This window comes from Lissotriton helveticus, chromosome 1_1 (genome assembly GCF_964261635.1).
Source record: "Lissotriton helveticus chromosome 1_1, aLisHel1.1, whole genome shotgun sequence".
Lineage (NCBI taxonomy): Eukaryota > Metazoa > Chordata > Amphibia > Caudata > Salamandridae > Lissotriton > Lissotriton helveticus.
In genome coordinates, this window is record NC_136057.1 from 776,774,234 (window position 1) to 776,797,509 (window position 23,276).

General features: G+C 40.4%; 1 protein-coding gene across 1 annotated transcript in view; it reads right to left on the minus strand.

The window, feature by feature from the left end:
* The window catches only part of MET (MET proto-oncogene, receptor tyrosine kinase), a 422,785-nt gene that overhangs the window by 176,270 nt on the left and 223,239 nt on the right, over nt 1-23,276 (minus strand). Inside the window, exon 6 of the mRNA XM_078674354.1 lies at nt 18,476-18,636. Within this exon, the coding sequence (XP_078530480.1) occupies nt 18,476-18,636 (161 nt within the window). The remainder of the gene's footprint in view (nt 1-18,475; nt 18,637-23,276) is intronic.

The window sequence follows — 23,276 nt, forward strand, 5'->3', positions numbered from 1 at the left end:
CTCTCCAAGAGGTGGATTCTTCTTATTCATGATGAAAGACATCATAGCTTCAAATCTATGATTGAAGTACCTACATACATTGACTGGATCCAAAGAGCACAGTTCTCCGGGTGTCTTGAATTCGATGTTATCTACGTTAGCATTTGCCTCTCGTAGAAATTCAAGTAAGTCTTCCCAGCCATACTCGGCACAGCTCAGAGTGAGGAACCATGTGGGAGTACCTAAGTTCCTCAGCATACATTTTAAATCACCATGACGACGGTACCAGTACTCATTAGTACCACGCTGACACGCCATGAGATTAATCAGGTGAGAATCCAAAATACTGTCTTGGACATTGACTTTATCCATAAAGTCACTTGCCGAGATGTTTTGCATGTGTATACCACTTTTCAAGATGTGGTTCACTGCATATGACAGTCCAGACAGATCGCTTTCAAACAGGAGATGAAACAAATAAGGAATGCATTGTCGAAACCTAGCATCTCCTGCATACAATCGCAAAGTCCGGTATTCAGAAGCAGGAATTTGATGAGGTCGCTCATCATATTTTCCTCCCTGACCTGTTGGAAAAAGCTGTGGGAAACACCGAGCTTCCAAACTTTCCTCCCAAACACTAATGGGACTCCCTTTGGCTTGTTTCATTTGAAACAACTCAATAGCATTCCCCATGACTTCCTTGGAATGCAAAGGATGAACACTATAATGTTCATATATTTCTTCACTAGTAGAGGGTTCTACTTTCTCAATTTGACCAGCACACAAATCGCTATCCTCTTCCTCACTTACTTCCTCTTCTGCAACATATACATTCTTATAGTATTTATTATTTTTTTTCAAATACAATGTTGCCTTTTTAACTTTCCTAACATCTACTAAATCTTGCCATATTTTCTTATTCTTTGTCGGAACCCCATTAACTAAGATAACCAGAGGTTCCTCTTCCACTTTTTCTACTCCAATTGTGTTAATGTTTTTCTTCAAATCTAGAGGCAAATAAACAACTCTTCCCTTTAATCCTCTCTGTAAATCTGATGGAGGCAATTTCCCTGTCTTTGGCTCCATTCTTACAATAGCCTGAAAAGGATGGATACTTTGAATCAAAATAGATTCATAAGTATTTAAATCCTTCAATTCAGAAGGAATCTCAACCAATTCCAGATTATTATGAACTGCTCTAGCAGGCATCTGGTTTTGATTTAATTTGCAACAACAATAAGTACACACACGTTGATCCAATCCCAAATCAAAACAATTTTCTACCATCAAGTATGTTGCAAAATCCTTCCATTCACTATTATTTTCCCTTTCACTTTTTGCATATAAATCCACTAACTTAGTCTGATTCTTATAATAAGTGCGTCGACAACACACACAAGTGAAATTTGGCCTCTCACTTGATTTGACCTGAAATGTGACAATTTCCCTCTGGAAATTATCTATACTGGAAACCTGTACACTATCTTCCACATTACCCGCTTCTTCTTGGTCAATTTCAACATTCTCCTCTTTACTTCCAAAGTAACAAAACTCAATTTCTTCACATATATTCTTCACATCTATTTCAGAACCATGCAAAAGAGCAGCGCATAATTGTTTAAGCATAATTGCTGGACTCTTAGCATAATACAACATTCTAACTAATTTCCTCACTTTATTATGATGCACTGCTAGCATCCTGAAATGATGAAAAACACTCTGGCATACTCTCCTGGAAAGACAAGCCAGTGAATGACCATGCAAACCTGTCACTTCTCTCACTCTGCAAGGATCAAATTCTTGCAACAACCTTATTTTCTGCTTCAAACTTTTCTTATTAAATGACCGTACAAAATCACAAAGCAAATTGATGGAATCCTGTCGCACACTACAAATACTACTACACTTTCAGGTGTACACAGGACCCTTAGCACGTCTTCCTAAAACCTCATTACCTAACACCTCTTCTGCCTCTGTTGTCACAAGTTTTTCTTTTTCAACTGGACAACCATCTTTCACTTCATAAGCACGACCACTGGTGTCAACTGCATGCACCAAATCATTATCCTGGAAATAACTCTCCTCATTAAAAAATGCCTCACAGCTTGAACTATGAATCCATTCTCCAGAAAAAACTTCACAAAAATTACTACGATTAACTATTCTCTTCCATCTACTATTTCTTTTGAAATCATAAATTGCCTTGTTTAGCTTCCTAATTCTATTGATTATCAAAATAAATAACTTACGTTTAATTTCAAATGCCTGATCAATAACTTTCTCAACTTTTTTTTTTCTCTTATAAAAAACCACTTTCTGTTGACCTTTCTTAATATTTTTTAACAAATTGCCAATTATCCTGTTGCGGAACATTCGTTTACGAATGTCCCTAAACTGTTGTTTCCTTCTACTATCATGCACAGAGTTATCTCTTGCTCTAGCAGTAACATTTTTGATTGGCCTTTCCTTTCCATTTGAATTGCTTCTCTTTTTATGGACTGAAACATTTTCTGTAGTAATATTTTTTTTACTACACATATTTCTTATGAATGTTTTTGTACTCTTACCCGGTGCTTTCTTCGTGACTTGACAAATCTTTTTGTTAGAGGACTGCTGCTTCTTTTGATTCACCTGCTGTCTTTGACGTTTTGCAGCCTTTCTCTCTCTTTCTTTCGTTGGCATGGTGAAATGTTGAAATGATCTGCAGTTGAATCTGTGGTAAAATATATTAAAAAATGTTATTAACCACTATTACCAAACAGTAAATCAATAACAGTGATCAAAAACTTAACACACTACTTGACATTTTAAATAGAAGATTTTTTAGTCCTTGGCAAATTTACAATACAGAAATAGCAGAAAAGAAATGGAATTTATATTCATGTTACCTGTGCTATTTTATATGTGAATCTGATCTAATTTTATGAGCATATTATAATATTTTATTGAAGACACTACACATAACCTGTTTTTGAAGGTGTCTTTATTTTTAAATTAAACGGTTTACACTTTTACTTTTTATTTATTATAAATTTTAAAAATAAATGTTTATAGTTCCATAGGCTCAAGCAGGTCAGCTTCCCACCCTATGTCATATAATTCGGACAAATCTGCATCCTCATCACGCTCTTCTTCATCCTCAGGAATTAAATCATCCAAGGGATCAACATCCACTGATGTTTCAATTACAAGTTCAATGATGAGGTCAAAATCAACTGATTGCAGATTGTCGCTCATGTTGATGTTGTCTTTATCTTTAAAGAAAGATAACAACAATGAGATGTTGCAGAGTAAGAGACAAATCTCAGAGATTATAATAGTAAAATTGTTTAACAAGAGTAACATTTTGCAGCTATTATTTAGCCATGTCCAGCGATGCTGAGCAGGTGAAGCCTATGTCTAATTTTTCAGTGAACAGGACTCATCTCTTCTTAACCTTGGATAAGCCTCACCAACTCTGTGTCCCCTGCACATACTTAAATGTAAAGGGGCAGATTTATGTTAAATGGCACATCCCCAGGCATGCACCAGTTAACGTGCACCGCTGCTCTGCCACCCATGGTGTGCCGTATTTACAATCAGATAGGAGAAAGCTGCGTCAAAACCCTGCGCCTGCTTTAAGCAGGCATAGGTCTTGACGCAACATTGTGGAGATGGGGCACCCCTGAGCCTTGCTTGAGCTGCATCGCACTTGCGATACAACTCCAGCAATCACTACCTTTACAGCACAGATACGTCACGCATCTGTGCCATTTTTGCCCCATGATGCCCCGCATTGTAAATGCAGCACACCATGGGTGGCGGAACAGCGGCGCAGGATGACTGGCACATCCCTGGTGATGCGCCAGTCATCATAAATCTATCCCTAAGCTTCTTATCTTGTTACAGATGAACCGCCATATGTACCATCAAACTATTTTGCATTTCCTAAATAGCGAATTTTAAGGAATAAATAGCAATTCTTTACCAATCCTAATTTGCAATGAGCAAATTGCTAATTGCAAATTACCCATTCATTTCCATGGGCTAGGAGGCTCATAGGAATGAAGGTACAATTTGCGATTAGCAATTAGCTCATCGCAAATTAGGAATTTTTCCAAGGGTGCAGGGGTGTCTCAAGAACACCCTTCTGCACCCCTGAAAAAGAAATTTGGGGGCATATGGCGCACATACATGCCCTAAGGGCATGTATTGGCGTCATATGGCACCTTTTGTTTTTTTTAAAAAAATGCTTTTTGAAAAGAATTCGCAAATTACCACCAACTAGAAGTTGGTGGTAGTTTCCAAATCCTTAATGTCATTTTTTACATATTTTTAGTTTGATACATTGCATTTAAGGAATCGCAAAATTTGCAAATCCTTCAGTGCAATCGCAAAATAAGGAATAGCAAATTTTGCTATTCCTTATTTTGCATCAAACTTGTTTGATACATACCATTTGTCTAATTAGCATTCGCAAAGGCTGAAATTTGCAGAATTTTGATCTTTGCGAATGGTAATTAGCTTGATACATATGGCCCCAAGTGAGGCCTGTCTTACAACATGGTGCATCTTTTGCATCACTGCTGCATCGGTTTCATGTGGTACGTTTTTTTTACAACATGACACATCTGCCTAAATGCATCAATTTGTAATTTTCTCGCCTCATAGCAAATCTTTTGCACCGCCGCTGCATCATAAAAGTGACGCACAGTGGCGCAAAAGAGGCATACACCTATCATAAATCTGTCCCTAGCATTTTAAATGATTAATCCAGGATGACGATAAGGTGTGGCCTATCCAGAGGTTTGTTTAAGGTGAGGCCTACTCACGATTGCAGATTAAAGTTACGCTTGATAAAGAATACAGAGGAGATAATACATGTAAAGGCCTACCAATGAAGTAAGTAATGTCCACTTTATTGCGCCAGTCATCATAAATGTATCCCTAAGCTTCTTATCTTGTTACAGATGAACCGCCATATGTACCATCAAACTATTTTACATTTCCTAAATAGCGAATTTTAAGGAATAAATAGCAATTCTTTACCATTCCTAATTTGCAATGAGCAAATTGCTAATTGCAAATTACCCATTCATTTCCATGGGCTAGGAGGCTCATAGGAATGAAGGTTTAATTTGCGATTAGCAATTAGCTCATCACAAATTAGGAATTTTTCCAAGGGTGCAGGGGTGTCTCAAGAACACCCTGCTGCACCCCTGAAAAAGAAATTTGGGGGCATATGGCACACATACATGCCCTAAGGGCATGTATTGGCGTCATATGGCACCTTTTGTTTTTTGGAAAAAAAGCTTTTTGAAAAGAATTCACAAATTACCACCAACTAGAAGTTGGTGGTAGTTTCCAAATCCTTAATGTCATTTTTTACATATTTTTTGTTTGATACATTGCATTTAAGTAATCGCAAAATTTGCAAATCCTTCAGTGCAATCGCAAAATAAGGAATAGCAAATTTTGCTATTCCTTATTTTGCATCAAACTTGTTTGATACATACCATTTGTCTAATTAGCATTCGCAAAGGCCGAAATTCGCAGAATTTTGATCTTTGCGAATGCTAATTAGCTTGATACATATGGCCCCAAGTGAGGCCTGTCTTGCAACATGGTGCATCTTTTGCATCACTGCTGCATCGGTTTCATGTGGTACGTTTTTTTTACACCATGACATATCTGCCTAAATGCATCAATTTGTAATTTTGTCGCCTCATAGCAAATCTTTTGCACCGCCGCTGCATCATAAAAGTGACGCACAGTGGCGCAAAAGAGGCATACACCTATCATAAATCTGTCCCTAGCATTTTAAATGATTAATCCAGGATGACGATAAGGTGTGGCCTATCCAGAGGTTTGTTTAAGGTGAGGCCTACTCAGGATTGCAGATTAAAGTTACGCTTGATGAAGAATACAGAGGAGATAATACATGTAAAGGCCTACCAATGAAGTAAGTTATGTCCACTTTATTTCGCCAGTCATCATAAATGTATCCCAAAGCTTCTTATCTTGTTACAGATGAACCACCATATGTACCATCAAACTATTTTGCATTTCCTAAATAGCGAATTTTAAGGAATAAATAGCAATTCTTTACCATTCCTAATTTGCAATGAGCAAATTGCTAATTGCAAATTACCCATTCATTTCCATGGGCTAGGAGGCTCATAGGAATGAAGGTGCAATTTGCGATTAGCAATTAGCTCATCGCAAATTAGGAATTTTTTCAAGGGTGCAGGGGTATCTCAAGAACACCCTGCTGCACCCCTGAAAAAGAAATTTGGGGGCATATGGCGCACATATATGCCCTAAGGACATGTATTGGCGTCATATGGCACCTTTTGTTTTTTGGAAAAAAATGCTTTTTGAAAAGAATTCGGAAATTACCACAAACTAGAAGTTGGTGGTAGTTTCCAAATCCTTAATGTTATTTTTTACATATTTTTTGTTTGATACATTGCATTTAAGGAATCGCAAAATTTGCAAATCCTTCAGTGCAATCGCAAAATAAAGAATAACAAATTTTGAATTAAGGACATTTTAAGTCATTTCCACATGTGCAGTGTTTTCAAATTATGATTTGAAAATCGTTTTTGGGGAAAAGGAATGGTTTGCAAAATTATGACAAGGACATAATGGTGTATGCTTCTCTATAAGGCATTTCACTGTCTCTGATGTCATTTTTCCCATATTACATTATAAGACCTTTCCCCATGGAGCACATTCCTTGTAAATATGCTCCCACCTGTGCATGGTGAATTTAGATTTTGACTGTTTGAGTCACATAGCCATGTTAAAAGTGACCCAAAAAAATTGCAAACGCTTTAAAAAAACACATTCATGTGTTTTAAGGACATTTTAAGTCATTTCCCCGTGGACAGTGTTTTGTAAGTGGCGCAAAAGAGGCATACACCTATCATAAATCTGTCCCTAGCATTTTAAATGATTAATTCATGATGACGATAAGGTGTGGCCTATCCAGAGGTTTGTTTAAGGTGAGGCCTACTCAGGATTGCAGATTAAAGTTACGCTTGATGAAGAATACAGAGGAGATAATACATGTAAAGGCCTACCAATGAAGTAAGTGATGTGCACTTTATTTCGCCAGTCATCATAAATGTATCCCTAAGCTTCTTATCTTGTTACAGATGAACCACCATATGTACCATCAAACTATTTTGCATTTCCTAAATAGCGAATTTTAAGGAATAAATAGCGATTCTTTACCATTCCAAATTTGCGATGAGCAAATTGCTAATTGCAAATTACCCATTCATTTCCATGGGCCAGGATACCCATATGAATGAAGGTGCAATTTGCGATTAGCAATTAGCTCATCGCAAATTAGGAATTTTTCCAAAGGTGCAGGGGTGTCTCAAGAACACCCTGCTGCACCCCTGAAAAAGAAATTTGGGGGCATATGGCGCACATAAATTTTAACAACATTCCTTTACCTCAAAAACGATTTTCAATTCATAATTTGAAAACACTGCCCACAGGGAAATTACTTAAAATGTCCTTAAGACACATGAAAGTGTTTTTTGATTGCCTTTCCAGCATGGTTGGGTCACTTTTAACATGGCTATGTTACACAAACATTTAAAATCTAAATTTGCCATGCACAGGTGGGAGCATATTTACAAGCAATTTGCGCCACAGAGAAAGGTCTTACATTAAAATGGGAAAAATAACATCAGGGACAGTCAATTGCCTTATAAAGAAGCATACACCATTATGTCCTTGTCATAAATTTAAAAACAATTCCTTTTCCCCAAAAACGATTTTCAAATCATAATTTCAAAACACTGCACATGGGAAAATTACTTAAAATGTCCTTAAGACACATAAAAGCGTTTTTTGATTGCCTTTGCAGCATGTTTGTATCACTTTTAACATGGCTATGTAACACAAACATTCAAAATCTAAATTTTCCATGCACAGGTGGGAGCATATTTACAAGCAATTTGCGCCACATAATTCATAATTTTCTCCTTAAAGCACACTATTCTCTATCTAAATTAAAGAAATATTTTCTCACCTTAGCAAATACTTTGAGTTTGAAAACAGTCTCAGAAACACACCAATTTGTCTTCAGCAGAGCAAAAGGTATGCACTCCAGAGTCTGCAGCTATCAAAAGCACAGAAATGCTGTAATTCTTCACACATATCTCTCATGTCACCCAATCAAAACTCTTCCCTCACTTTTTTTCAAATGAAAACCCTTCCCCCCTCTGCCATTTCATGCCTTTTCTGCATGGCAACCACCTCTTGGAAGACGTCTGATGTTTGCAAGTTCACACAACAATGTTGCAATTGAACTCTGAACTCTCAGTGCACCTGCATATCCAGTGCATTCTTTCATTTAATGATTTTTTATTGACCATTCAAAATACATCTTTCAAATAACTCATCCATGCACCCTAACTTTCTGTTTTCAGCAATCAAAATCCACCAATCACTGTTACTGCTTCATGAACACAGAAACTCCACAGTTGTTTTCATTTTAAACTCTCATTTTTTCAACTGCCATTTCATTGCCACACTTCATCTGACTGCAGGAGAACCTTCTCTCACCATGTTTTCTGTCTGGATTGTTGGACATAGTTATATCCACTGGGCTCACAGGTATGCTGAGAACAGAAAATTACCTAACCTCAATTTACAAGATGTGGAAATTAAGTGGTTTGGCCACAGAGGATTAAAATGTCACCAATTGATACCATTGGTGAAAACCTTTATGCATTTGCCCAAACCTGACCTGTTAATTGTGCACTGTGGAGGTAATGATTTGGGCACTTTGACTGGGGTAGGTCTGGAAATGCTTTTAAAGGACACCTTTGAGCAATTAATGGCACTTTTTCCTCAGACTGCCTTGGTATATTCAAATATATGCCAAAGACAGAAATGGAGGTGGTCAAACCAATTTTGTCCACAAATTGAGAAGTCGAGGAAGCATGTAAACAAATCTGTTTCAGCTTACATGAGAGACCATGGAATGGGCTACATGTACAACAATAACTTGCGTTACTACATGCAAGATATCTACAGAGGAGATGGAGTTCACTTCTCAGATGAGGGCAACAGAATTTTCACTCTGAATTTAAGACTGTGCATTGGTACCTACTTATAAGTACCTAAATGTACCATAAACCCAAAAGCTCTTCTCAGAGCTACCCTACATCTGATCACTCACAATTATTATTTTACTCTAACTTTTTTCACTAATTTTCAACAAAGTACGCTCCCCGGGGCGCTACCCGGTACGCGAACCGGGAGCTAACCTCGCGAAATTTTTTCGCACATATAAGCCTCCTCAGCCACCCTCACAAAACCTAGGGGGTCAAGATAAGCCTACCGTGCCCCCTTCTACCGATTCTGAACATTATTTGCCCTCCATTTTGTATCTTAATTCGACCGAAACACAAAATGGTGGACTCCCGTAACGCTTAAGGTTCGCGAACCGGGGCGCTCAACGGTTCGCGTACCGGGTCGCTCCCTGGGAAGCGCACCATCAAAAAAGGTGGGAAAGTAGTTTACAGAAAAGCCACTGGAGACAATTTCACCAAATATAGATTAGCTCATACTACATACCAATCCCTACCATTTTCATAAATTTGATTGGAATTCCATTTAGCCATTTAGCCTGTAGACCTCTCTAAATACCCTGAGGTAAATTACTTCTCAAAACACATCTGAAGTGTTGGAATTGACAACCAATTAAAATGTTACTTTCATTTTCTACTTTTTTTACCTGACATTTGATTGGTTATGTACCTGAATATATATAAAAGAAGAGAATGAAACACAGCCATTTTGACTACTACTTCCTGGTGTACATTTCAATTGGATTTTCACTAATCACTTCAACTTCTTTCTAAAGGTAAGTTGTTATTTTAAAAACTGAACTATATTGTGCACTATCAGTTAATATGGTAAACTTTTTCTGATAGTTATATACTATCCCTCTGTAGTAGTTATAGATTTAGATAGACTTCTCTGTTATAGTTATGGATGGAGTTAGGCTTCTCTTTTATAATTATGAATTTACTTACGTTAAATCACATACACTTTTTTATATTCCTACTTCCACTCTGATACTATACACTGCCCAAAGATAAATTCTCTGTTAAAAAATGCCTATCTAAAATTAATCCCAACAGTGCCCTATCTCTACTAATATATATTTTTTTTATCCAAATTTCAGGCAACATGGAAGGCGAACAGAAAGTTTCATTTCAAATTGTCCTGCAACAGAGCAGCCAAGAATTAATTGATCCAAATTATATAGAATTTATGGATGAAACTTGGGACCAAGAACTACTGCAATGTGTGCAAGCAGTGGATGACCTCCTTCAAAATGAGGACATTTTACACCCTCATAGATTACAAGCTATGTTCAATGAAAATGACGACATTTCAGACAGTGAAATGTTAGAAATGTTATTAAATTTTGAAACACAATCACAATAATAAATAATTGCTTGAAAAATAAAAAAAAATAAAAAATAATCAGCAAAACCAACAATCAATTAACATACAGTATTTGAAAAGTCTATCATTCATTTTTCATTGCAGTACGCTGCCCAGAACGCTTCCCGGTTCGCGGACCGGGCGCTACCCACGCAAAAAAACAAAAAAAAAATTAATTTTTTTTTGCCCCGCGGGGCCCTTTTAAAACCTCCACATTAAACCTAGGGGGTCAGGGAGGATCTAGTATGCCCCCTTATGGTTATTTCCCCCTTTGTTTTGGCCTCCTCTTGTCTCTCAATCCTACCGAGAGACAAGATGGCGGCCGCTCCGGACTGTTTAGAATGTTGACAGACACCGGAGAACCAATCAGCTTCGCTACGCGAAGTTCCGGTACGCGTAAGGTCCGCGAACCGGGGCGCTGCCCGGTCCGCTGTTACAGATATATATATTTTTTTAAACGTTAATTTCTCAAAATCCACTGGAGCACATATATTGAGACCTACAAAAGGCACATCGGGCTACCAGTCCCTACAATTTTGCCAAGTTTCGTGCAAATCCATTCAGCCGTTCAGGCTAAAAGTGAGGCCAACCGCCCTATGGAAAACTCAATGTTAAAAACACGTTTTGGGACCCCCCTTTTTTCTCAACCCCCCCTGGACGAACCCCCCCCAAATTTCCAGGGGCTGCTCAGAAACAAAATGTTCCATTTTCCAGAAAATTTCAGCCAATTCCGTCCACAAACGCCAAAGTTATTAAACATAGAATTTTCAAAAATCCCATAGGGAAAAAATCCTAACTATATATACCTACTGGCGACCGCCAGTAGGTAATATACACATTGAGAAAGCTGTAAGGCGAAACGCGTCTGTCAGTGTAGGCGGGGGGTCTACACAATAAAGCACTTTGTTTAAACTGAACTTCCGTGTGTATATATATACATATTTGTGATCAAGACTTTGTGGAGTTGAAATGTGTAATTTTTTGTCTGCTGTGATTAAATAATCGTAAATATCTTAGACGCTGTTGGAGTAGCTGGTTTCTTTTCCCTGGGACGATTGGGAATTAATCTACTTTTTTACATCCATACTAATATTATAAAGAGAGAGCCCAACCCTTTGAGGCGGGTAATCTCAGTAACCACAGCACCAATCACAACACCCAATACAGCGTTGGAAAGGGCAGTTGCAGCAGAAGGACATAGGCTATGCAGACGGCCACCATATTTTTATTTTTTGTGCAGAGTTTTATATAGCGCAAACTTGACCCGAACTGAATCAGGTATCAGAGCGCTTTACATAGCACCAGTTACGTTAAATGAGGACACACATTCATTTTTGTTAGGCACGGGGAGATTAATTGATTTGCCCAGAATCACAGGATGTTTGGCGTCGTTACCAAGACTCGAATCCAGATCCCCAGGACCGAGGTCCAGCGCCTTAGCCGTTAGGCCAACTCCTCTATACATTTAAAAGGTAAAAGAACCGTGCTAGCAAAGTAGTCCCTTGTGGGCGTGTCTGCATTGTGCTGTGGGCGTGGGCTGGGGCGTAACTAACGCTGGGGGCGTGTGGTACGGCCATCACATCGTGGGCTGTGGGCGTGTGCTGGGGGCGTGACAAATGCTGGGGGAGTGACAAACGCTGGGATCGTGTGTCCGCCCTTCATGCCATGTGAGTCATACATACAAGCGCCAATTAAGTTGCTGCGCAGCATCAAGGGGCACGCTGGGGGCGTGAGAAACGCTGGGGGCATGTGTCCGGCCTTCATGCCATGTGAACGCAATTGCGCCGCATCAAGGGGCACGCTGGGGGCGTGAGAAACGCTGGGGGCGTGTGCTACGTTCCGCCCTTCATGCCATGTGGGTCGTACATTAATCAGAAGATTGTCTGCTGGTCGTGTGCTGGGGGCTTGACAAACGCCTTCACCTGGAGGCCTGGTAAGTAACATTACTGCAGCCTCTCCTGCGTGCTGTTACTGAACTCTCTCATTCAACGAAATTACACGCGCCTGCCACCATCAACCAGGGCTCTAGCCGGGCTCAGGCGGCGGTCAGTACACTAATTATACACGCCTGATAACATCAACCAGGGCTGCAGCTGGGCCTCAAGCGGGGGAACATGTGCCTGCTAACATCAAACAGGCCGCAATCTGGACCTCAAGCGGGGGAACACGCAAATGAGCGTGTCTGCGGGGACAATTACTGCAGCCTCTCCTACTCGCTGTCACTCACCTCTCTCATTAAACGGATTTACCCGCGGCTGATAACTCTCTCATTCAACTACATTACACGCGCCTGCTAACATCAACCAGGGCTGTAGCCGGGCTCAGGCGGCGGATCACTACACCAATTACACGCGCCTGCTAACATCAACCAGGGCTGCAGCTGGACCTTCTCCGTCCGTATTCTAATGAAACAAAAAACTTTGTCTACCGCGAGATTTTAAAATAAATTGCCCTTGCCAAATACACACATTACACACATTCTATTTCATGCCTGGACAACGTCGGGACGGGCTGCTAGTATATATATATATGTATATATATATATGCGCTCAGGTTTCTGTCTTTTTTTTCCCTTCACTCGCGGCCGGGTGCTTTCTAACGTGGTGACGGTCACCACGCAACAAATCAGGCTCAGGGTAAACAATGATACCAGCACTCACGTGAACATTTTCTCCCAGATTTTATTGGGATTTCTCTAACACGACCAGACACGTTTCGGCTGCCGGCTTTTTCAATAGTGGCCGGCGCCGACATGAAGCAAGCATTAAATACATTTGAATTATGAACATAAACAAAGGACATCGGACTTCCTTCAGTCCCATGGTGTTGGTCATTTGTAAATATGCAGTAGCTTAGTTCAACAAACACAAACCCAGCTTCATAACAGAATAATCTCGCCCTGGATGGGCATTTTTCATGTTATATGCAGCCTTGATTGATACCCATATGGTTATGTAAATTCAGCCCTGGATGGGCCCGATTTGCCAAGTTGTCCAATTTCACCCTGAATGGGTTAGTTGGATCCTATAACTACACACCCAAACTTGTTAAAAAAGCATTCTATTTACATGGCAATATACTGTTACATTCAAATTCAGATTCCCTCCAATAGATGTATCATTACTACTCTCTGAACATCTATAGGTGAACAGCCATCTCTTCCCCACTGTTTATGCCTCCTGGCATCTTTGTTTGATTGTCGATGATATATCTTGACTCTAATCTGCGCAGTTGTAACTGCCTATTCCCACCTCTCACATTGGTGGGTACATGATCCATACAGAAAAAGCTCAACAAGTCTCTGTTACTCTGATGGAATGCCTCAAAGTGCCTGGCCACCGGATAAGTCACATCTTTGTTATTGATGGCTCTAAGATGTTCTAAGATATGCATTTTTGTTGGATGTATAGTGCTTCCAATGTAATGCAGGCCCCACAGACACACTAAACAGCATACAGTGTTGCTTGTGTTACAGTTCATCAGTTTCTTGACATGATCCATACAGAAAAAGCTCAACAAGTCTCTGTTACTCTGATGGAATGCCTCAAAGTGCCTGGCCACCGGATAAGTCACATCTTTGCTATTGATGGCTCTAAGATGTTCTAAGATATACACTTTTGTTGGATGTATAGTGCTTCCAATGTAACACAGGCCACACAGACACACTAAACAGTATACAATGTAGTTTGTGTTACAGTTCATGAGTTTCTTGATTTTCCTGGGTTCCTCCAAACCGGGCACAGAGTAGTCTAAAACCTTTTTTACTGTTTTTGCACACCCTGCATTTTAAACATGGAAAGAACCCAGCTACCCTCCCAAACACCGATAGTTTGTTTTCCTGAATGCAGTGACTCTGCACTAAATTGTAAATTGATACTTCTATAGCGCACTAGTCTCACCCGCAAGGGTCTCAAGGCGCTTGTACGAATACCTCTGTGGAACCCATCCTGGTTTTCCCTGTGAGGTGTCCACTCCTGGGCACCCCCAAGGTGGAGGCCAGGCATCCTTAGCGTTGTGGGGGCCGTTGTGGAGATTAAGCAAGCTATTGCCCAGAGTTGCAGAGTGGGACTCCATGATTGGAATAGGCACCGAGGCGAGAATTATCAGGCCCATGGAATTTTGAGCCCAAGACCCGCCGAGGCGGGGAATTGAACCCCGGTCCCGGGCTAGACCTCTGCATCAGGGTCTGCCGCTCTAACCATTGAGCCACACTTCTCCACTAGACTGTTTCGCAGTTTTCTCGCCCTTCAAAATCTTTCACTATTATTGGGTCTGATTTCAAGATGTGCCAGTTCTTTACAAATGCCTTTGTGATGTCCAAAGCATCACTAGAATACTCTGTGATCATCCTAGTTATTCAATTTTTCTTTCTTCTCCTTATTGGTGCTTAGATCACTGTCCTTGATCAGTTCTAATCTAGGCTTCTTATCCACTTTGGACTTTGCTTCCTCTAAAGTCTCTTTACGGTACCCTCTGGCCTCAAATCTCTTCGCTGCTGCCTGATAGTCACAATCACGTGTGTTATTCATTTTTATTTTAAGCAGCTCGCCATACGGAATGCTCGTTATTGTTTTTCCAGGATGGCAGCTGTTTGCATGCAGCACCGAGTTGCCAGCGTTGGGTTTTCTGTGCAGTGAAGTGCATGCAAAGTCTACCCTCCGCAGGAAAGACCGTGAGATCTCGAAAGTTCACATAAGTCTTGCTTATTTCCCCTGTGAACTTGAGGTCATTCTTATTGAGCACATCTATGTATTCCTTTGCTGACTGCTCTGTGCCTCTAAAGATGATAAATAGATCATCTATGTATTTTTTCTAGCTCACGACCTTATGGGTTCATTCCTTATTGGTTCCTGTCCAGGCCACCCGCTTCTCCCACCAGCCCACAAAAAGGTTCGCGTAGCTGGGGGCGAAGCAGGTGCCCATTGCAGTACCATGTATTTTTTTGAACAGTTGTTCTTGGAATAGAAAAATATTGCTACATAGACAAAAGTTCACAAAGTCAACCAGCATGTTGTTGTGCTCAGCTAGGGTTATTGGTCACTCTCCCATGAAATACTTGACTGCTCCAATCCCTTGCAAATGATTAATGCTTATATAAAGGCTTGAAATGTCAAGTGTTATCATCACTAGGTCATCCTCCCAAATCAGATTCTCTACCTGTGTTAAAAAGTCCTTGGTGTCTTTGATATATGAAATCAATTGTGTCACAAATCCAAATAGAAAGTAATCCAAAAACCTGGACATATGTTCCGTTAAACTTCCAAGTGACGAAACAATTGAGCGACCATGGGGACATATTGCGTTCTTATGTAGTTTTGGGTGCTGGTAAAAAGTGGGTAGGCGTAGGTATTTGCATTCCAGAAAGGCATATTCCTCTTTGGTCAGCATGTCTCGGTGGTACCATTTGTTCAGGAGTGCCCAGTAACTGTGATGCTGTTTTCAAACACCTTCCTCGTTACCTTCAAATAGCTCAACTCATCATTGAGCTGCGATAAGGCTTTCTTTTTGTAATAGTCCATGGTCATTAACACAATATTACCGCCTTTGTCCGATGGCTTGTAGACAACGGTCTTGTCGTCTTGCATATCCACATTTGCCTTCCTTTGTTCCTCTGTGATGTTACCACCAACCCTCCTTTTGTTGTTAATGCTGCGAAGCTTTACCAACTCCTTGGTTACTACTTCTGTAAAAACGTCAATGAAATCCATTGGCATTAGGGGGATAAACCTTGATGTGCTTCTGAACGGACTACCTGGATTCACCTGCGTAGTACCTGTTTGATCTCTATTTACCATAGAGGATGGGATCAATTCTGTCGGATCCCCTTCCTTTTCCAAATCCTCTAATACTGCCAGGGTTTCCAAATCTCCAGCCATAAGGTAATCCATATCATTATCCCTGGTCTTCATTCTTCCTTGTATGGTTTGTTTTCTACCTTTGAAATACTTGAACAATTTCACTTTTCTAGAAAACTTAACCAATTCAATCTTGGTTTGGGTTTTTTCTGACTTCCTAGATGGACAGAAGCCAAGTCCAAGTTGCAATACTTCCTCTTCTATTGCAGTCAGTTTTTTGGTGTTAAATTTACAACTGTAAGCATCTGTGGGGCTTGCATTTGGTCCCCCGTATGCTCCGGGTCATTCTTGGTAAGGCTGTGCTGTCGCTTGTGCCAGCTGCACCTCCTCGTCCGACGTTTGCTTTTTTCTTTTTTTGCTCCAGAGGTTTTCTTCTTCCCCCTTTGCCCCATGTCTCTCTGATGACTTGGAACTCCTCCAGAAAAGGGGTCGATGTGGTGGTCTCAGCCGCTATAGGTCCGGATTCTCTCTCATCACCACTCTGTTCTAAGTCAGTGACCTCAGATTCCAACATGTCTTTTTGTTCCGCAGTAGCTCTGTTCTTGTTGATTAATAGTTGTTTCCTTGGTTGGTCGTGTCTTTTTGCAAAGGTCAGAATACGACCTTGCTCGTAATCCCTCTCGTCCCGTTCAAACTTATCCTGTTTCCTCTGTTTAATTTTCTGCTCATACGATTTGAGACGTTTTTCATGTCCTCTTTCAGTTCTTCCTGTTTGCCCTTATCGCTATTTTCTGCGATTTCTTTCTCCAGCTGACTGATATCCTCCAATGCCTTTTCTCTGTCACTCCAAGCAGAGTCTCAGCTGCTATAGGTCCAGATTCTCTCTCGTCACTACTCTGTTCTAAGTCAGTGACCTCAGATTCCAACATGTCTTTTTGTTCCACGGTAGCTTTGTTCTTGTTGCTTAATAGTTGTTTCCTTGATTGGTCGTATCTTTTCGCAAAGGACAGAATACGATCTTGCTCGTAAGCCCTCTTGTCCTGTTCGAATTTATCCTGTTTCCTCTGTTTAATTTTCTGCTCATACGATTTGAGAAATTTTTTCATGGCCTCTTTCAGTACTTCCTGTTTGCTCTTATTGCTATTTTTAGCGATTTCTTTCGCCAGGTGACTGACATCCTCCAATGCCTTTTCTCTGTCACTCTGCTTGGAGTGTATACATCAGGACTAACACGCTTTGGAAAAAAGAAACTTTTTTTTTCCTAATGCAGACCTGTTTTCTTTAGGTTTGCCTTATTTATAAGCAATCACAGACATTATGATCAGCTAGCTTCAGCAGGCCAACATCCCAGTGATGGCCTCCAATTTAGTGAGTTGCAATGTGCAACCTAACTCATTAATAGTAATATATTCATATATTCATTATAAGCAATCACAGACATTGTGGTCTGCTGGCTTCAGCTAGCCACCATCCCAGTGATGGACTCCAATTTAGTGAGTTGCAATGTGCAACCTACCTCATTAATATTCATAAGGTAGGTCGGATTGCGACCCACTATGAATCAGAACCAACCTATTAGTGCACAGATGGTTCTTGAAAATTCACACTGGTCACGAAAATACTGGTCACCTGTAGTTTGCGACCAGATTTTCATACATCTTGCCAAGTCCTATTGGAACTGGAATAAGAATATTTTAAAGTCTCACAATGAAGGCCCATTGGTCTAAATATAAATTAAATTACGGTAGTTGAAGTCAATCAAATAATCTCTCAATCACTGTATTAAATTATTCCGGCAAACCAGATTAAAAAACCAGACCATACAAACAGTACAAACACATAACAAATAAATTGAGCATTTTTAAATAAGAACCACAAGAGATATCTAGGACTACTGGTTCATCTAGTGTAAGAAATGATAACTTCGTTGCACGATAGAGTTAGATGATTATTCCAAGCAACACAGAGGGAATGGATTTTTGAAGATCCTGGTGTGCCGAAGGAGCACATAAAAAGCTCTTACCTGTACATTGCTAAGTAAAGCGGGGATAAATCCATTCAGTTCTTGAGGCTTACTACAGTTGATAGAACAGCACTGGTTACATTCCATTTTGTCTCTCATGGGCCTACTACAGGCATTTTGGTAATGAGTTCATTTTATAGGTTAGCCTAGGTGATATTTTCTAATATTTCAGAAGAATAAATATTACTGAGACAGGTGCTGGAAACCAATTACTTACTTATTGCTGTTACTAGATCTCACATCAAGTTTGCATTGCTTTTGTCCAATGGCAACAACAGTTTTCTTCAAATCTAAAATATTAGTTCTGATGAAGCCAAAGTCCCAGCCACATATTGTCAGGCGTGTCCCTCCTTCCAAAGGAGCAGAGCGTGGGGAAATCTGTAGACAGAAACATTTGTGCAAAGTTAGATTTTAAAGAGGAAAATGTTTCTTCGAAGAATCATATGTGACTGAATCAGTGATAGCACAGAGTATGCATCTCTGCCACCTGCAGATTCCACAACACTGGAGAATACGGGTCTGAGTTATTGGTCCTTTGAAATTACACAACGCCAAAGTTTATTTTACAGTTTTTCATAGGAGCAGGTTAGAATTGTTTGATTATAGCACAAATACAATATTTTTTCAATGTAGTAATCTTCATGTCTAAATCATCAAATTCTCTCCAGTCTTGGCAAGAAGTACTCATATGCAGATGCACTAAAAGAACCTAAGTACCAACAAATGAATGCCAAAAAATTACTTCAGAAATGTTGAAAATATTTTATTGGTGAATTTTCTCGCAAAACATTATTTTGATAAAAATGTTGCATATTAAAATATGGATCGTGATAGTTACATAACTTATATTCAAATATTCTATGCCAACCACAGATGCATATAACACAAAAACATTTTGTAGATTGCTGTTTGGCCATTTTTGGTATATTATCTTTCTGGCCATGGCCCACAGCTCTTGGCATCCGATCTCAGCTGCTCACATTGTAATTTTAAGTGCATATTGTATTTATATAGCACTTACCACCCCTGATGAGGCAACAATGAATTATAAGCAGACAACATTACCCACATGTGACAGTGGAAGTTGGTTTTGTGACAAAACAGGATATATGTTTTCTGTAGTCTTTTCAGATGCTTCTATCAGAGTCCATTCAAGCTCCATCTTCCCTTTACTCAACCCTCACTCATATTATCCTACCACAGATCCCCTCTGTCAAAAAATGCAAACCCGCACCCAGTCTGACCCTCATGTCAACACAGATAATACACATCTTAAACCAACTTTACTTCACAATTTTCAATCAATACAAATGCCAACCACAAACTCATAAAAATTTACAACATTCACTTACCCGCCTTTCATCCACTGTACAATTTTGAGCTTTATAATATGGTACACATGCCCCACCGCCACACCCCACCCATACACCTTCCTTCCTCAGCGTATGCCAAAGACATAAACAAAACACTACTCTTCATAACTTCGTATCTCCTTGACCATTACACAACAAGACTACACTACACAAACATCCACTTCACTCTCAACCAGTATCTCCACCATCAGCACCCACTGACCCAACAAAATGCCTTCTAAGTCTGTTAGGAGAGGATAACGCTATAGGCAAACAGCACTATTGCTGTTCTAATACAGTAAACACCATCACCATCAGTGTACCTAATACAAGTTCAAAGGACACTACTCGCTCTTCCAGTAAACAAATTCACACCACCTCCAAAACACAGTCTTTAAACTGTCTACTAATGAATGCTCAACCCCTTTTAAAAACAAGTACCACATCTTCAACCTACTCACAGACACACAACCTAACTTACTCTTAATAACTAAATAACGGTTGGGGGTTGACATGGCTCCAGTATTGCATGAAGTTGTTCCTCCAGGCTATCAAACTGTCACGCAAAATCACATAGGCAAAAGAAGAGACAAAGTAGCTGTCATATTTAACGAACAAAAAATCTCACCAAAGCTGAGGATGTTTCCATACAAGGTCGTGAGGACCTCATTGTCAGCCTACACCATCTTTCTATTGTGACTTTCTCCTCATTTACATACCACCACCTATCAATAGAACATTCCTAGACACAGTTTCTAACATTCTTAGGCTATATTCAAACATATTCATCCTTGTTGACCTAAATACATGGTTTGACAAACCTAATATGCCTTATGCCAAAACCTATCACCATTGGCCTAAACACACTGAAGTTACATCAGATCGTCTTCAAGTCCACAGATGTCGCTGGACACATCCTAGATATCATCTTTGCAAATCGAGAACGAATCACCTTCCAAAGGATTACTCCAGACGTGGTCATACCAGCACTGGGTAGCTTTCCAACACAAGATGTAACAGCTCACCATACTAAAGGGCACCTTACCTGCAACTACTTATTGGCCTTGGAACAAACAGAATTGTGGGTGCCTAGAAACACAACTAATACACAACACAGATCCAGACACAATACATTCAATTCAAAAACTATAGGAGCGGCAACAGGAAGCTTTTGATATATCGTAATGCCACCAAAAACAACAACAATGATGAATGCAGAACTAAAAAAGAAAAGACAACAAATTACAAAGCTTCAACAAACCTGGCTCAAAACAAACAACACTCAAGACAAATGTTTGCCTACACAGACATAACAGAATGAACTGTCAACTATAAAAAAAAGCTAAAACAAGAAGCCCTGGTCCCAAGTATTGGCAAAGCCAGTAGGTGTGGCCTTGGCAAACTTGGATTTTTTATTCTTTAACATTTTGATTTTTTTTATGTTACATGGATAATTTAGGGTACTGTTTCAATAACCTTCCTCTATCCTGTCTCTTACTCTCCTATGTATCTTTCATTCTCTGCCTTGAGCCTCTTTCATATTCCACCTTCTGTATTTTTCTCATTTTCTGCCCTGTACTTTCCAATAATTCTATCCTCTTGTGTCACTTTTTGTTTCAGATTTTCTGATCGGTTTGCTGCTCTACGCTGGACCAATCAGCCGTATTATAGTAATTTCCCTTTGACTTTATATAGACATTGGAAAGTGAAAACCCATCTCTTCCCTTCTCTTTTATAACTTATGTTTCTCCTAGTTTCTCGTCCTTCAATGATAATCTGAAATCAGCATAATTTTTCTTTGCCATTCTCTGGCTCACAACTGTCAACACATTTTAAAACAAGCATTAGAAATGCAATCGGGCTCGGATTTATTTGAGTTTGAGCTAATGGCATTGTAAATGCCAATGTATTGTTGCTATGTGTTATGGAGTGTGTTCATGTGGTGTGTACTGCCAGTGATCTCCTTGTGAGTGTGCGAATATTGCACCACTTGCCTGTGATGTCCTTCTTGTGAGTGTGAGAAGCTTGCACCTCTGCTGCCTGTGGTCTCCTTGTGAGTGTAAGAAGCTTGCACTGCTGCTGCCTGTGATGTCGTTCTTGTGAGTGGGAGAAGATTGCACCTCAGCTGGCTGTGGTCTCCTTGTGAGTGTATGCACTGTCATCGCTAGCCTGTAGATATGCACTGTCATCGCTAGCCTGTAGATATGCATTGGCTTCACTAGCCTGTAGATATGCACCGTCATCGCTAGCCTGCAGATATGTGCTGTCATTGCTATCCTGTAGATATGCGCTGTCGTCGCTAGCCTGTAGATATGCATTATCATCGCTAGCCTGTAGATATGCACTGTCATCGCTAGCCTGTAGATATGCTCTGTCATCGCTAGCCTGTAGATATGCACTGTCATCGCTAGCCTGTAGATATGCATTGGCTTCACTAGCCTGTAGATATGCACTGTCATCGCTAGCCTGTAGATATGCATTGGCTTCACTAGCCTGTAGATATGCGCTGTCATTGCTATCCTGTAGATATGCGCTGTCATCGCTAGCCTGTAGATATGCATTATCATCGCTAGCCTGTAGATATGCACTGTCATCACTAGCCTGTAGATATGCACTGTCATCGCTAGCCTGTAGATATGCTCTGTCATCGCTAGCCTGTAGATATGCACTGTCATCGCTAGCCTGTAGATATGCATTGGCTTCACTAGCCTGTAGATATGCACTGTCATCGCTAGCCTGTAGATATGCATTGGCTTCACTAGCCTGTAGATATGCGCTGTCATTGCTATCCTGTAGATATGCGCTGTCATCGCTAGCCTGTTGATATGCATTATCATCGCTAGCCTGTAGATATGCACTGTCATCGCTAGCCTGTAGATATGCACTGTCATCGCTAGCCTGTAGATATGCACTGTCATCGCTAGCCTGTAGATATGCATTGGCATCGCTAGCCTGTAGATATGCATTGGCTTCACTAGCCTGTAGATATGCACCGTCATCGCTAGCCTGTAGATATGCACTGTCATCGCTAGCCTGTAGATATGCACTGTCATCGCAAGCCTGTAGATATGCATTGGCTTCACTAGCCTGTAGATATGCACTGTCATCGCTAGCCTGTAGATATGCTCTGTCATTGCTAGCCTGTAGATATGCACTGTCATTGCTATCCTGTAGATATGCGCTGTCGTCGCTAGCCTGTAGATATGCATTATCATCGCTAGCCTGTAGATATGCACTGTCATCGCTAGCCTGTAGATATGCTCTGTCATCGCTAGCCTGTAGATATGCACTGTCATCACTAGCCTGTAGATATGCATTGGCTTCACTAGCCTGTAGATATGCACTGTCATCGCTAGCCTGTAGATATGCATTGTCATCGCAAGCCTGTAGATATGCACTGTCATCGCAAGCCTGTAGATATGCACTGTCATCGCTAGCCTGTAGATATGCTCTGTCATCGCTAGCCTGTAGATATGCACTGTCATCGCTAGCCTGTAGATATGCATTGGCTTCACTAGCCTGTAGATATGCACTGTCATCGCTAGCCTGTAGATATGCTCTGTCATCGCTAGCCTGTAGATATGCGCTGTCATTGCTATCCTGTAGATATGCGCTGTCGTCGCTAGCCTGTAGATATGCATTATCATCGCTAGCCTGTAGATATGC